The 15,686-nt window shown below is 46.8% G+C and overlaps 1 protein-coding gene across 1 annotated transcript; it reads right to left on the bottom strand.

Moving 5' to 3' along the window:
- Positions 1–1,371: 1,371 nt before the first annotated feature.
- Positions 1,372–3,916, bottom strand: LOC134757392 (eukaryotic translation initiation factor 3 subunit F-like). Its single transcript, XM_063699344.1, is given in 3 exon segments — positions 1,372–1,857; positions 1,860–2,398; positions 3,897–3,916. Coding segments are annotated over 3 exon segments (915 nt in total). The 3' UTR covers positions 1,372–1,501.
- Positions 3,917–15,686: the final 11,770 nt, after the last annotated feature.

Here is a 15,686-nt window from a genome sequence, read left to right on the forward strand (position 1 = left end):
TTTGCAGTATAGCATTTACCAAAAAACCATTATGCCACACAGGATCATATTTGGGGCTTTTAGTGTCCCCTGTCCCCAAGATCCTTCTATTCAAAATGTGAGCTCATGCATGGTTTAAAATTTGTGATGCTGTGCAGTGGACACATGGGGGATTGACATATTTTTTTCTTTACTTTTGAATAGTTGGATTTTTTTTTTTTTTCAAGACAGGGTCTCACTCTGTCGCCCAGGCTGGAGTGCAGTGGCGCGATCTCAGCTCACTGCAAGCTCGCAAGCTCTACCTTCTGGGTTCATGCCATTCTCCTGCCTCAGCCTCCTGAGTAGCTGGGACTACAGGTGCCCACCACCAGGCCCAGCTAATTTTTTATATTTTTAGTCGAGACTGGATTTCACCGTATTAGCCACGATGTTCTTGATCTCCTGACCTCGTGATCCGCCCACCTTGGCCTTCCAAAGTGCTGGGATTACAGATGTGAGCCACCACGCCCAGCCGAAGATGACTTCTTAAAATAGACACAAAGTATGAAAATACTTGTAGCCCAAGTAAATTCTTATTAGAGGGAATCCACTGAAGAGGAGTAATCATATGCATACAATGACATGTTATATAATAGATGTTAGTCAGCTGATACTTGTTCAATGGGCTCATGGACAAATGCACATAATATTAAGGTTAGAAGGTATTCACGACTTTACATAATCAAATTGTATCTGGACCAATGTAGAACAACTAAGGCTAATATGACAGCCTTCCCTCAGGGGCTACCAAGTCAACTTGCAGATTGATGACATTGAAACCCATCCCTCAGGGATTTTGTTCTCACCGAAATAGACACTTATTCTGGGTACGAACTCACCCCTTACATTTGCAATTGTTCTGCTGGTACTACCATGAGTGAACTTAAATAATTTGTTATTCACCATCATGATATCCCATACAACATTGTTTTTGACTAAGGAATTCATTTCACTGCAAAAAAAAATAGGGTATTAGGCTCATGTTTGTGCAATTCATTGGATTTACAACATAATCCCCATCACCTAGAAGAATCTGACATGATGGAATGGAATCGTGTAACTCAGTTAATGCTCCCAGCTGGTAAACAACACATAGTGAGGTTGGGATGTTGTCCTACAGTGTGTGGTATAAACTTAGAGTCAGTGACCACCGTGTAGTGTTATTTATCTTACAACAAAAACACATGAATCTGAAAGTCAAGGGGAGGGGGCTCCCTGCACTATTATGCCTAATTTGCACTTGCAGACTTTTTCTTCCCTTTTGTGAAACTTTGGGTTCTCCTCATTTAGAGATACTGATTCCCCAGGGAGGAAACTAACTTCTTTTTTTTTTTTTAATTTACAAAAGGTAGGCTACGTTTATTAGAGTCACACACAGTTGACTGTCTCAGTGTGACTCAAGACCACAAAAAAACCATTTTTCCTTCACTTCTGAGTCCTGGGGTTAAGACCTAGACCAGCAAGCATACTGCTTGGGGTCCCTTCACAGGTTTACAAGTTTTTCATTGAGGGCAATCTGTGACTGTGTGAGGTTGGCCAGGTAGGTCACCATCAACAGGTCATTGATGTTGCTGTGGAGCATGGTCTCGAAGTCATCGGGAACTATTTTTGGTACTTGGTTAACCAGGCTCATCAGGAAGTGGCCCACCTTCCTGATGGTATTGTCAGCTGACACCTTTCCAGATAGTATATCCTCTGCATATTGCAACACTATGCTCAGGGCATCCTGGATGCGAGCTGATGCCCCTGCTACTTGCTGCAAGTCACTTGAGAGTCCAACCACTCTGTTGGGGCTAAAGCAGGTCTTCATGATCAGGTCAACTCTGATGCATTCCGTGCATAGTATGCGTATTTCACTGTCAGAGGTGTGAACACTCCCACGGTCCTCCCAGGGACACCCATTAAAGTGCTGACATAGGCTTTGATGCTCATATGGCCGTTCTGGAGACTTGTGTCCACAGTGAGGTGGATGGGGTTGGGGGCCTCTCGGCTGTAGTACTCATGGATCAGCACAGAGTGCTCTGTGATGTCATGGCCTGCAGCGTACCACCCCAAGATGAGCTCATTTGGAGAAACTTTTTTATGCAGTTCATACATGTTCTTAGCAAATTCCATGTCAACAGCCACTTCATCTGACTCATTGTGTGACACTGAAAAGCAATTGGTGACCTCCACTGAGTGTTTGTTGACAGTTCCCAACAGGGTCCCGATAACTCGGGCAGCACCCTTGTTGCGTCTCTCGTAGCTGTCCACAGTGGAGGCCAAAATGACTGGATGCAGCCTGACCACACGGCCACCAGGGAAGGGCCCTGGAAGAGCAGGACCAAGCAGAGCGGGTGCTGGGGTCTGTGCTGGAGCTTGCACTGAGGCCAGGGTCTGGCTTTAGATGACAGGTTTCATTAAGTGGAAGCTGAAATACCATTTGGGGATATTTAGTTCTTCTGGAAACTAACGGTAAAGAAAACAGCAGGCCTATTAACAGGTAATTGATCTAGAGATAGCCAAGGTGAAATTGGGTTTCTCTATTCAGTAGGGGCGGGGAGGACTATGTGTGGAACACAGGATTATCTCAGTCATTCCATGTGTGATAGTACATGAAAGAGATGAGCAGTTGTAGTGCTGTTCACTGTGCAAAAGTATCCCTTCTTCCTAACGTGGGAGGGCTGCTTTTGCAAATATGTCTGTGCTATTTCTCACTGGTCCTGCCTCTTCTGTTCTTGGAATCAAGCTCAGTCCATGACAGATCGCACTACTAGCTGAATTTCTTTATTAGTCCTATCACAAATGAAATTTTGTATTAGCACCTCAGGGGATTTCTTTAATTTTGCAAAAGTAAGTCATCCTAATTTATTATTTTTTTCCTAAGATCTGGCAATGAGCATCGGTTCTCTGCTTCCTATCTTACCCTGCTCACTCACAGCTGCTTCAGGTGACCTCCTTTTTAGGTTCAGAGTTATGGCTGACCTCTGCTTTAATCAAAACGAATGTATTTTGGTTTCTCATTTTGTTTATTGCTTCTATCTTCAAATTAGAAATCCTAGAGCTCATTAGATTTACTTTTATGTTTATTTTTGAAAGAGCATCCTGCTCTGTCACCCAGGCTGGAATGCAGTGGTACAATGACTGCTCATTGCGGCCTTGACCTCCTGGGCTCAAGTGATTCTCCTGCCTTAGCCTCCCAAGTAGCTGGGATTACAGGCACCTGCCACCACACCTGGCTAATGTTTGTATTTTTAGTAGAGACAGGGTTTCACCATGTTGGCCAGCTGGTCTCGAACTCCTGATCTCAGGTGATCTTCCCACCTTGACCTCCCAAAGTGCTGGGATTACAGGTGTGAGCCACCGTGCCCAGCCGATTTTTATGACCATGAATGGGAACAGATTTCTTAAACAGATCACAAAGAGCCATAGTTCTAAGGGAATAAATTGATAAATTAGACTATATTCAAATTAAGAATTTCTGTTTATTAAGAGACACCACTAAGTGACAAGACAAGTTGCAGAGTGGAAACAGATCTATGAACACATAGAACTGACAGAGGGCTCACATCAACAATATGTAAAGAGCTCTTAAAAATCACTAAGAGAAAGAACAATGGGTAAAACACTTAAATGTGTAATTTATAAAAGCAAAACTTGAATGTGTTCAGCTTTCTTAATATTCATGTAAATGCAAATTAACATCACAACAGGATAACATATCCTCCAAAACGGCTAAAATGTAAAAGATAGAACACCAAGTGTTGGAGAGAATCTGGAGCAACAAGAACTCTCATCACTGCTGGAGGGGATACTGTGTTTGGCATTGAATAATGGTTCTAGAAAGGAGCACATTTAGGACTCAGGTATTTCACTCTTAGGATAACAGAAACGCACACACATCTGCATCAAAAGACATCTATGGAAATGTGTGTGGCATCATTCTCTGTCATTGGAAAAATATCTTGAAACAAAACCCAAATGTGACTTCTGTTTTCCAGCTTGGAAGCTGTCACTCCTGTCCTCACAACAACAACAAAAAACACCTTGAACAAACTGAAAATTACAACTTTTCTTAGATCCATCAGAGACTTGAGGTTAACGGGGCAAACCGTTATCCCCCAAATTGGAGAGGCAGTGAGTCCTAGCCTAACAGGATCGGAGGCTGGCCACTGGAGCCAGAACCACGGTGGGAAGACTTACATGTAAACAACAAATCGCTGGAGGCTCCATGCGCATAAACTTGAGAATTAAGAATTAAGGGAGCCCAGTCTTAGGGGGCCCTACACTTTCATGAACCTCCAAGAGCTCTGCCAGACGCTGTTATGCACATCACAGAAAAATTCCCTCCTGCTTCCCACAGGGAAGGGGAAAAGTAACTACTTTGAAATACGCCCTGGGTGTTCCGTTCTCCTTAGCAAAAGCCTGCCCCAGGGAAACTATTTCACAAGAGTCTAACCACCTTGGGCTTTAGCAGGGCCTAACACATGTTAGAATAAGAATAAAAGTTGCATCAAACTTTTCTTCAGAACCCATGCAAGCAAGCAAGAAAATTCCACCAACCTAAAATTCTGTATCCTGCAAAATTATCTTTCCAAAGTGAAGAAAAATAAAGACTTTCTCAGACAAACACAAATTTGCTGTCAGTAGATCTGTCAAAATATTAAAAGAAGTTATCCAGAGAGAAGAAAATGATATAGGCTAAAAACTTGGATCTACATAAAGAAAAAAGGTTTTAGAGAAGGAAGAAAGGGGCTTCCTGCCTCCCTCCTCCATGGGGCACTGGTGCTATGCCCAGCACCCAGATGCCCCTACCCAATGCTGAATAAGAACACAGAGCACCGTGAATGGCTGTCTCTAAAAGGAAAAGTGGAAGACTTGTGTTCTCAACCCACAGCTGCTACTGCTACATTTAAAGACACTGCAGTGAACATTGTAAGTTCTCTGGCTCATGGAGGGAGGAATCTATTCCAAAGACTCTGAGAAAAACTGTAAATTAAACACAAATATGGTGAAAGCTGGTTCCAGAGCTTTATTGATGTTAATAATGCACCTTATTGGCCAGGCACAGTGGCACATGACTGTGATCCCAGCACTTTGGGAGGCCAAGGTGGGAGGATCACAAGGTCAGAAGATCGAGTCCAGCCTGGCCAACATGGTGAAACCCTGTCTCTTCTAAAAATACAAAAATTAGCTGGGTGTGGTGGCACGTGCCTGTAATCCCAGCGACTCAGGAAGCTGAGGCAGGAGAATCGCTTGAACCCACTGGTGGAGGTTGCTGTGAGCTGAGATGGCACCACTCCACTACAGCCTGGTGACAGAGGAAGACTACCTCTCAAAAAACAAACAAACAGAAAACAAAAACAAAAAAACAAAAAACTGGTCACCTTTTCACCATATACAAAAATTAACTCAGGTTGGATTAAAGATTTAAATTTAAGACCTCAAACAACAATAATCCGAGAAGAAAAACTTCAAAAGTACCATTCTGGATATGGGCTATGGGAAATAATTCATGACTAAGTCTTCAAAAGAAATTGCAACAAAAGCAAAAGTTGACAAATGGGACCTAATTAAACTAAAGAGCTGCCACACAGCAAAGGAAAACATCAGCAGAGTAAACAACCTACAGAATGGGGGAAATTATTCACAAACTATGCATCCAACAAAGGTCTAATATTTAGAATCCATAAGGAACATAATTCAACAAGCAAAACACAACCCCATTAAAAAGGGGCAAAAGACATAGACACTTCTCAGAAGGAGACATACATGCAGCCAACAAACATGAAAAAAAGTTCATCATCACTAATCATGAGAGAAATGCAAATCAAAACCACAATGAGATATTATCTCACACCAGTCAGAATGACTATTTTTGAAAAGTCAAAAAAAAAAAAAAATAGCAGATACTGGCAAGGATAAGGAGAAAAGGGAATGCTTATACACCTTTGGTGGGAATGTAAGTTAGTTCAGCCACTGTGGAAAGCAATTCGGAGATTTCTCAAAGAACATAAAACAGAACTAACATTCAACTCAGCAGTCTCATTACCGAATATGTATCCAAAAGAAAACAAATCATTCCACCAAAAAGACATATGCACTGGTTTGTTTATTGCAACACTATTCACGTTAGCAAAGACATGGGATCAACCTAGGTGCCCATCAACAGTGGACTGGATAAAAATATGGTACATATAGACCATTGAATACTATGCAGCTACAAAAAAGAATAAAATTATGTTCTTTGAGGGAAAATGGATAGAGCTGGAATCCAGGAAGTGAACTAATGTAGTAACAGAAAACAAACGCCTCATGTTCCTATAAGTAGGAGCTAAATTCTGAGTACCCATGGACATGAAGATGGTGACAATAGACACTAGGGACTGCTAGGAGGGGGAGGGAGGGAGGAAAGGTTGAAAAACTGCTGAGTACCATGTTCAGTACCTGGATGTTGGGATCATTCATACCCCAAACCTCAGAACCACACAATATACCCAGGTAATAAACCTCCACATGTACACCCTGAATCTAACATAAAAGTTGAAAAAGAAAAAACAGAATGGAATCTCTGTTTATTCTCGACGTATCAGTTGTGCCACTCTTCAATTTGAAACTCCCACTATTGGCTATATTTGGGGGTGCCCTATTTCCCATCTCATAACTTATTTTAAGAAGCACAGCAAAATAATGAGTGCGCTTGGGATTCAGTTTTTGAAACAAAACACTGAGCCTTCAATGACCTTCCTATACATGTAAAAGCACACCTGTCTACATGGCAGCAGTTGGACTTCACAATGTGGATTGTGCCTTCACCCTGGAATGTTTATGCCCTATCGCCATCGTGATGGGATTAGGGATCTCCTGCCCTTGGTGCTAAGTGCCACTGTCTGTGCTGAGTTTTTCAAAGGTCAGAGCAGATTGAACCTTCGTGGTTTCATTTTCCCTGATTTTGATTTCTTATGGGGAATCTGTGTGCTGCATTCAAGGTATGTTCATACTGGCCTGTCAAATGCGAACTCTTCAAATTAATAGTTAATGCTTTCAAAATATGTTATTTAAAAAATTATCCTCTGTATTTTCCATATGCAGTTATAAATATGTTTCATGGTTATGTTTTATTCCTCAATTTACATATTTGATTATTGTACCAAGCAGAGTACCTTTGAAATTTTTCTTCATTTAAAAAACATGTATCTTGGCTAAGGCCTGTAATCCCAGCACTTTGGGAGGCCAAGGCAAGAGGATCATAAGGTGAGGAGATCAAGACCATCCTGGCCAATACAGTGAAACCCTGTCTCTACTAAAAATACAAAAAAATTAGCCAGGCATGGTGGCAGCTGGTGTAGTCCCAGTGTGGTGCAGTCCCAGCTACCTGGGAGGCTGAGGCAGGACAATTGCTTGAACCCATGAGGCAGAGGTTGCAGTGAGCCAAGATGGTGCCATTGCACTCCAGCCTGTGCAACAGAACAAGATTCTGTCTAAAAAAAAAATTATATACATATATAATATATATGTAAGATATAATATATTATATATGTAACATATAATACATATTATATGTCATAATATATATGATATATAAAATATATTATATGTCATATTATATATAATATATAAGATGACATATTATATTACATGACATATATAATATATATTACATATTATAATGTGCTATATATTACATATATAATATATAATATATATGATATATTATAATATATAATATGTAATATATTAATACGATATATTGTATATTATATATCATATATAACACATATATAATATATTTCTTATATAATATATATAATATTATATATATTATAGAAAATATATGATATATAACATAAGATATATAACATATATGATATATAGTATCTAAAATATGATACAAAATATATCATATAGCCACACCCAGCTAATTTTCATATTTTTTGTAGAGGCAGGGTCTCGCCATGTTGCCCAGGTTGGTCTTGAACTCCTGGGCTTCAGTGATCCACCCACCTCGAACTCCAACAAAGTGCCAAGATTACAGCCATGAGCCACCATGCCCAGCATAACTATTTTTAATGAAGTAGACTTTAAGAAGAAAAGTATTATTAGCAGTAAGAGACACATCACGGAAAAGAAGAATTTACTAGGAGCCAGGAGCAGTGGCTCATGCCTGTAATTCCAGCACTTTGTGAGGCCAAGGCGGTGCATCACCTGAGGTTGGGAGTTCAAGACCAGCCTGACCAACATGGAGAAGCCCTGTCTCTACCAAAAATACAAAAATTAGCCAAGCATGGTGGCACATGCCTGCAATCCCAGCTACTCAGGAGGCTGAGGGAGGAGAATTGCTTGGACCCAGGAAGTGGAGGTTGCGGTGAGCTGAGATTGTGCCATTGCATTCCAGCCTGGGCAACAAGAGCAAAACTCTGTCTCAAAAAAAAAAAAAAAAAGTTACTAGCTAGTTTCAGTAATTTTTAACATCCAGGAAACTGGATGTGAAAGCTTTTCAGAGAAACTAAACCAATAGATTATACATAGAGAGAGATTTATTTAGGAATTGGCTCACATGATTGTGGGGACTAGCAAGTTTAAAATCTGTAGGGCAAGCCAGCAGGCTATAAATTCAGGTAAGAGTTGATCTCGAAGTCTGGAACCTCACATCTGTAGAGCAGTCAGGAGGCCAGAAACTCAGGCAGGGTTTGTGTGTTACAGTCTTGAAGCAGAATTCCTACTTCTCTGGGAAACCTGTTTTTGTTCTTAAGGCCTTCAACTGATTGGAGGTGGTCCACCCATATTATGGTGGGTAATCTGTTTTACTTAAAGTCAATTGACTGTCAGTATTAACCACATCTATGAAATAACCTCCCAGCAAGATATTGACAAGTATTTGACCAAACAACGGGGCACCATAGCTTAGCCAAGTTGACACATAAATTAACCGTCAGGAACGAGTAGAATATCCAAAAAACAACATACTAGGGGTATTATATCTTATATAGCTATTATAATTATATAAAACATATAATTATAGAATGAAGATATTAAGATAACCATTAGAACAAAAATATAAACTTTTCTTTCTTTTTTTTTTTTTTTGAGACCAAGTCTTGCTCTGTCATCCAGGCTGGAGCGCAGTGGTACAATCTTGGCTTACTGCAACCTTTGCCTCCTGGGTTCAAGTGATTCTCCTGTCTCAGCCTCCCAAGTAGCTGGGATTACAGGCACCCGCTACCATGCCCAGCTAATTTTTGTATTTTTAGTAGAGACGTGTTTTCACCATGTTGCCCATGCTGGTCTCCAACTCCTGACCTCAAGTGAGCCACCCCCTCGGCCTCCCAAAGTGCTGGGATTACAGGTGTGAGCCACCACACCCAGCCAAAAATCACCTTTTTCACAAGGATCAAAGCAGTCATTATGCTGGAGATGACAGACCTCACTGTCACCATGCTCCTTTTGTATGTCTACTAGGCACGGTGCTGGGTCCACACTCACAGAAATCTTAGGAGGTCGCACCCAGGGGCTCCGGCTGTAGCAGAATCCTAAGAATAAAACCTGGTGCTGAAACAGTAGGAGATGAGGCCGGGCGCCATGACTCACTCCTGTAATGCCAGCACTTTGGGAGGCCAAGGCGGGCTAATCAAGAGATAGAGACCATCTGGCCAACATGGTGAAACCCCGTCTCTACTAAAAATACAAAAATTAGCTGGGCATGGTGGCTGGCACCTGTAGTCCCAGCTACTCAAGAGGCTGAGGCAGGAGAATCATTTGAACCGAGGAATCAGAGGTTTCAGTGAGCTGAGATCGCGCCACTGCACTCCAGCCTGGTGACAGAGTGAGACACCGTCTCAAAAAAAAAAAAAAAAAAAAGCAGGACACTGAACTCTGGGAGGGCCTCCTGGTGAGAGGTGAGCACAGAGGGGAGAGATGGAGGCAGGAGCATGGGCTTCTGGTGGCCCCAGCAGACCCTGTGGCAGTGTGGCCAGGGTCCTCTGCAGGGAGGAATCTTGGCCAGGATGACGCTGTAGCAGGCCTCTTCCTGAGGCCTCCAGCCAGCCCGGCCAGGGTCCCAGCATCCAGTGACCCCTGTTTCACAGCAGCAGCTGGGGCCAGCCCCAGGCTCTCTTCCACTCTCAGCTTCTTAAAACTGGAAGTGGAGAGAGTTGTTTGATAAAACACTGGGGCAAACCACATCCTCTCTTCACCAAGGGACAGTTCGAGGGGATGCCGGCAGAGGGAGCTTTAGAGTAGAGACCCCTACCCAACCAGTGACCGTCACGCACACAGCAGGGCATGCTATGGAGACCCCCAGACAGTCACTCGGTGAGACCCAGCAGGTCCAGACTCTTCAGAGATCTGTGGCAGCAGGTCCCCACTCCCAAAAGCCACGTGCCCACGGGTGATCTCTGGTGCCTGATACCCCAGTCTCGTTTGCATCTTTGCAACTTCGAGTTTAAGTGGGTGTCGCATCCCTGTATGTCCTCCTGAGCAGAGGAGGGGCACAGCCCGGGGTGGCAGCTGGCGTCAAACCCTCAAATCCCCTGAGAGCCACTGGGGAGACTAAGCAGTCCCCAGCCCCCACTTGTCCCTGAGCTGCCATTCTCAGCCCTGTGGGAGGAGACAGAAAGCCCTGAAGAGAAACCAAAGGATCAGGTCAGGAGGGGCTAGGGGGGTGGCGTGAGCAATCAGGACAGGGAAGGATGGACAGATGGGGGAATGGAGGGAAGAAGGAATGAATGAAAAGGTGAATAAATGAACAAAGAGAGAGAATGGCCACTCCTCCCTTGCTTTAGTTTACAAAGTACTGAGATCCTCCCAACAGCCTGCAAGACAGAATTTCTGGGAAGCAGACCAGGTGGCTAGCAGGGAGGGGAGGCTTGCCCTGGCTTTTGTGGGCCCAATGGGAGGCAGGGGGCAGGAAGGGGCATCCTGTATGTGTCCTCCCTGCAGTGGCAGCAGCACCTTCCTGAAAGAGGATCAGGAAACACCCACTGTGGCCCCTCTCCATCACGACCTCATCCAGGACACCAAGTATCAGTCACTCAGCTCACGAGACCCAGGCCCTGACTCAGGAAGAGAGGATGTGAGGGGTGGGGCACCGGGCTCCTCAGGACTGAGAGATCTGAGATGTGGCCCCGGGCTGGTTGTTGGGGCAGACTGGCTATGGCAGCATTGTGTGTACCCCAGCAGGCCAGTACCACGCAGGGAGCCTCCAAACCCCTTCACCCATGACCCTGGGAGAAGACCCCAGCCTTGGAGAATTGGCCTCACTGAAGGGGCCTGCGCCAGCCAGCAGGGTCAGGCGGGGCCAGACAGGTTCCCACCTGGGATATGCAAATGGGCCTCCTGAATCCTGGAGCCAGGTATGGACTCACACACCACCATTGTCCCAAAGTCCCCATCTGCCCCACGGGCACACCCTGCCACCTGTTCTGTGCAAGGACCCTGAGGCTGTCTCCTTGCGCTCAAGCCCTGCAGGTGCTGAAGCCCACACACACAGCTCCTGCTTCCTGGGCCAGTGCACGTGCACACACACACACACGCACACACACCCCCACACATATACATACCCACACACAATCACACACATTCACACATACCCACACCCCCCATACTCACACTCACACACACACACCCACAAACACCCACACATACACTCACACACACAATCACACACATTTACACACACCCACACACCCACACACTCACACTCACACACTCACAGTCACACACACCCTCCCACAGCAAAACACAATCACACATATTCACACCCACCCACACACCCACACACTCACACTCACATATACTCACACCCACACACTCACACATACACAAACACAATCACACACATTCACACCCACCCACACCCCACAAACACACTCACACATATACCCACACACACTCACACTCACACATAATCTCACACACACACACACATGCTCACACACACACGCCTTCTCCAGGAGGGGCTGGCTGCCAAGGGCCACCCAGCTTCCTCCCACGTCTCACTCACCGTACAACATTTGAGCAGACCTTGGAGTCAGCAGCAACAGCAGTGTGGACAAAGGCCTGGGGGCCACTTGGGGCCTGGTGTCGAGAGAGGAACACAGCCAGCACAATCACAGCCAGCGCCAGCCCCAGCCCCAGCCCCAGCAGGACCAGGTCAACCATGGCTCCGCAGTCCTGGGCCATGGCTCTGCGGCCCAGAAGGAGAGGGGAGGCCGGTGGGCAGACAGAGGGACAGATGGTTGGGCAGATGAATGGGCAAGAAGATGCATAGATAGACTCACAGGTAATTGGACAGATGGACAAACAGGTGGGGGCTTAAGACAGACACGAAGATGGATCGACAGACAGGCCAGATAGCTAGAAAAAGAGGACAGTAAGAGAAAGATGGTCAGATAGACAATGGGACAGAGATGGGCTTACACATGGGCAGACAGACAGACAGGTCTGAACAGCGGGCTGCCAGATGGACAGATGGGTGAATGGACAGATGGCTGGCAGCTGTGGTGAGCTGCTGCCCTCACCAAGTGCACACTACGGAGTGGCCAAACTCACGCCTCAACTTCTAGTTTTCAGCTCCTGCTTGTTCCTGGCAGGAGGCCAGGCAGCAAAGCGTCTGAGGGGAGTTTTCTTTGCCTAGAGAAGTCAGCTGCTGTGTTAACTCCCTCACTGCTGGTAGGTCCAAAGGCCCCACCTACCGCCTGCCAGAGCCCATGGTCACACTGTCGCAATGTGCAGGAGAACTTGGTGCCTGCTGCTCTGCTGTTGCCAGGTAGGGGCAGGGCTCCCTGGAACCTCCACACCATTCCCCATGTTCTCAGCAGCTCTGGGAAAGCAGAGCTGGGGCCGCTTAACTCTGCCCTGGATCCGGCAAGGCTGCCCCCCTCCCAGAGTGGAGTCCTGCTCCCCAGCTCCCATCTCTATCCCCTAACCCTCTCCGCATGGCCCAGCCTAGTCAGCATCAAGGTGGAGCTGAAGAGAGGCAGAAGGAGGAGGACCCAAGGTGGTGTCACTCGGGACCCGGGTTCAAGTCCTTATGCTTCTGTAGCCTGGCCTGGGTCCCCCAACCCCCCCAGGGTGGCCAAGGGCTTCCCAGTCTGCACAGAGGACAGGGGGACTTGACAGCATCAAATGCTGGTGACTACGAGACACTGACGTGGGAAATGCAGACAGACCATGCCTCTAGCCCTTGGTACCCGGCACCATCCATCCCTGGGACTTGCTGTCCTGGAAATGCAGCATGGACCTCCAGGGAGGGGGGCTGTGCCATGTGGGGGCCCCACCCCACCTGCAGCTCTTTCCCCACCCTGGCTGCAGTTCTGCTTCCCTGAATCCAAATCCGCTACTACTGTGCTGGCAGTGCAGCCTCTCTGGGGACACTGTCCTGGCTCTGTTCTCCCCAGGCCTCAGGGTGCCTAAATGGGAGGCAGCCAGGGGAGTGAGGACCCACTGAGGGGCTCCGTTGACCAGCCTCAGCAGGGGTGCAGGTGATGTGGGGTGGAATCCTTCCCACATGGCCCCCACAGTCCTCCCCGCTTCCTCCCTAGCTGAACACTGCCTGCTCCAGATGTCTACACCTGGAGTCCGGGCGCCTCCATCTGGGTAGCAGAGAAACTGAGGCACAGAGACAGACTGTGTCCTTACAGGCCACACAGCCTGCCAGGCCCCTATGTCTGGCCAGAGCCCCTGGTCAGCCTGGGCTGCAGTGATTGTTTAGATGTAGGCTGTTCCCACGGCTGCCTCTCACGGTATGGGGGCCTGTGGACGCCTCCTCCCGCCCCCACCCGACTCCCAAGCCTCAGTGACATTGCTCAACCAGGAGCTGAAGTGCATTCCTGGGCTCAGGCCAGCCCACCCATCGACCCGCTGCAGTCCTGGAAGCCCAGAGGCCTGGGCAGCAGGAACAGTGGAGACAGCAGTGTGGGGGACGTCCTCCCTCCTCTCCCCACCATCCTCGTCAGGCAGAGGCCAGGGTGCAGGGACCACCCGAGCAAAGGCCCAGGGAAATGAATGGGTGTCATTCTGGTCCTGACCCGAGGCACAGCCAGGAAGGTCCCTGTGGGGGAAAGAAAGAGATATCAGACTGTTACTGTGTCTATGTAGAAAGAAGTAGACATAAGAGGCTCCATTTTGTTGTGTAGTAAGAAAAATTCTTTTGCCTTGAGATGCTGTTAATCTGTAACCCTAGCCCCAACCCTGTGCTCACAGAAACATGTACTGTGTCGACTCAAGGTTTAATGGATTTAGGGCTATGCAGGATGTGCTTTGTTAAACAAATGCTTGAAGGCAGCATGCTTGTTAAGAGTCATCACCACTCCCTAATCTCAAGTAAGCAGGGACACAAAACACTGCAGAAGGCCACAGGGACCTCTGCCTAGGAAAGCCAGGTATTGTCCAAGGTTTCTCCCCATGTGACAGTCTGAAATATGGCCTCCTGGGAAGGGAAAGACCTGACCATCCCACAGCCCGACACCCATAAAGGGTCTGTGCTGAGGAGGATTAGTAAAAGAGGAAGGCCTCTTTGCAGTTGAGATAAGAGGAAGGCATCTCTCTCCTGATTGTCCCTGGGCAAAGGAATGTCTCGGTGTAAAACCCGATTGTATATTCCATCTACTGAGATAGGAGAAAACTGCCTTAGGGCTGGAGGTGGGACATGCTGGTGGCAATATTGCTCTTTAATACATTGAGATGTTTATGTATATGCACATCAAAGCACAGCACCTTTTTCTTAACCTTGTTTATGACACAGACATTTGTTCATGTGTTTTCCTGCTGACCCTCTCCCCACTATTACCCTATTGTCCTGCCACATCCCCCTCTCTGAGATGGTAGAGATAATGATCAATAAATACTAGGGAACTCAGAGACTGGTGCCAGCGTGGGTCCTCCATATGCTGAGTGCAGGTCCCCTGGGCCCACTTTTCTTTCTCTATACTTTGTCTCTGTGTCTCTTTCTTTTCTCAGTCTCTTGTCCCACCTGATGAGAAACACCCACAGGTGTGGAGGGGCAGGCCACCCCTTCAGGTCCCTGAATGTCCTTCCTCAGGAAATGATGGGGGAAGGGGTGATGAGAATGAAGGAGAGGATTTAAGTCCCTCACCTCCCGAGGTAGTCCTGGGCTGAGCCCCATGGGACCTGGAGAACCAGGCTGTACCCCACCAGCATGTCGGGTCCAGGAAGTCTCATGGCCAGCTCCCACTTCTCTTGCTGCTGTGCAACCCAGAGCAAGGCCTGCCCCTCCAGCTTCAGTCTTCTCCCCTGCAAATGGGGTCACAGCCTTTCCTCTCAGGCCAAAATAAGGATTGAGGCCGGGTGCAGTGGCTCACCCCTGTAATCCTAGCACTTTGGGAGACTGAGATGTGGGGACTGCTTGAAGTCAGGAGTTAAGACCAGCCTGGTCAACATAGTGAGACCCCATCTCTATTGGTTTAATTTTTTTAAAAAAAAATTAAATAAATAAAATAAGGATTGAAGAGTGACTTGTACACCAGTTGAGCCTACCTCCACCTCACCCTTGCAGAGCCCCAGAGACACAGCCCTCCAGAGCTCAGACCCAGTGGGACTTGACTCCACAGGCATAAAACCCTGTTTGTCTATGGGCCCTTTGGAATCACCAGGTTTTCGGGGCTCCTGAAGGATAGCCCTGACCTGGCCTCACCTGGCCCCTGGCCCCAGTGCCCCTGGTGATATCCAGG

Source organism: Gorilla gorilla, chromosome 17 (genome assembly GCF_029281585.2).
Source record: "Gorilla gorilla gorilla isolate KB3781 chromosome 17, NHGRI_mGorGor1-v2.1_pri, whole genome shotgun sequence".
NCBI classification, from domain to species: Eukaryota; Metazoa; Chordata; class Mammalia; order Primates; family Hominidae; genus Gorilla; species Gorilla gorilla.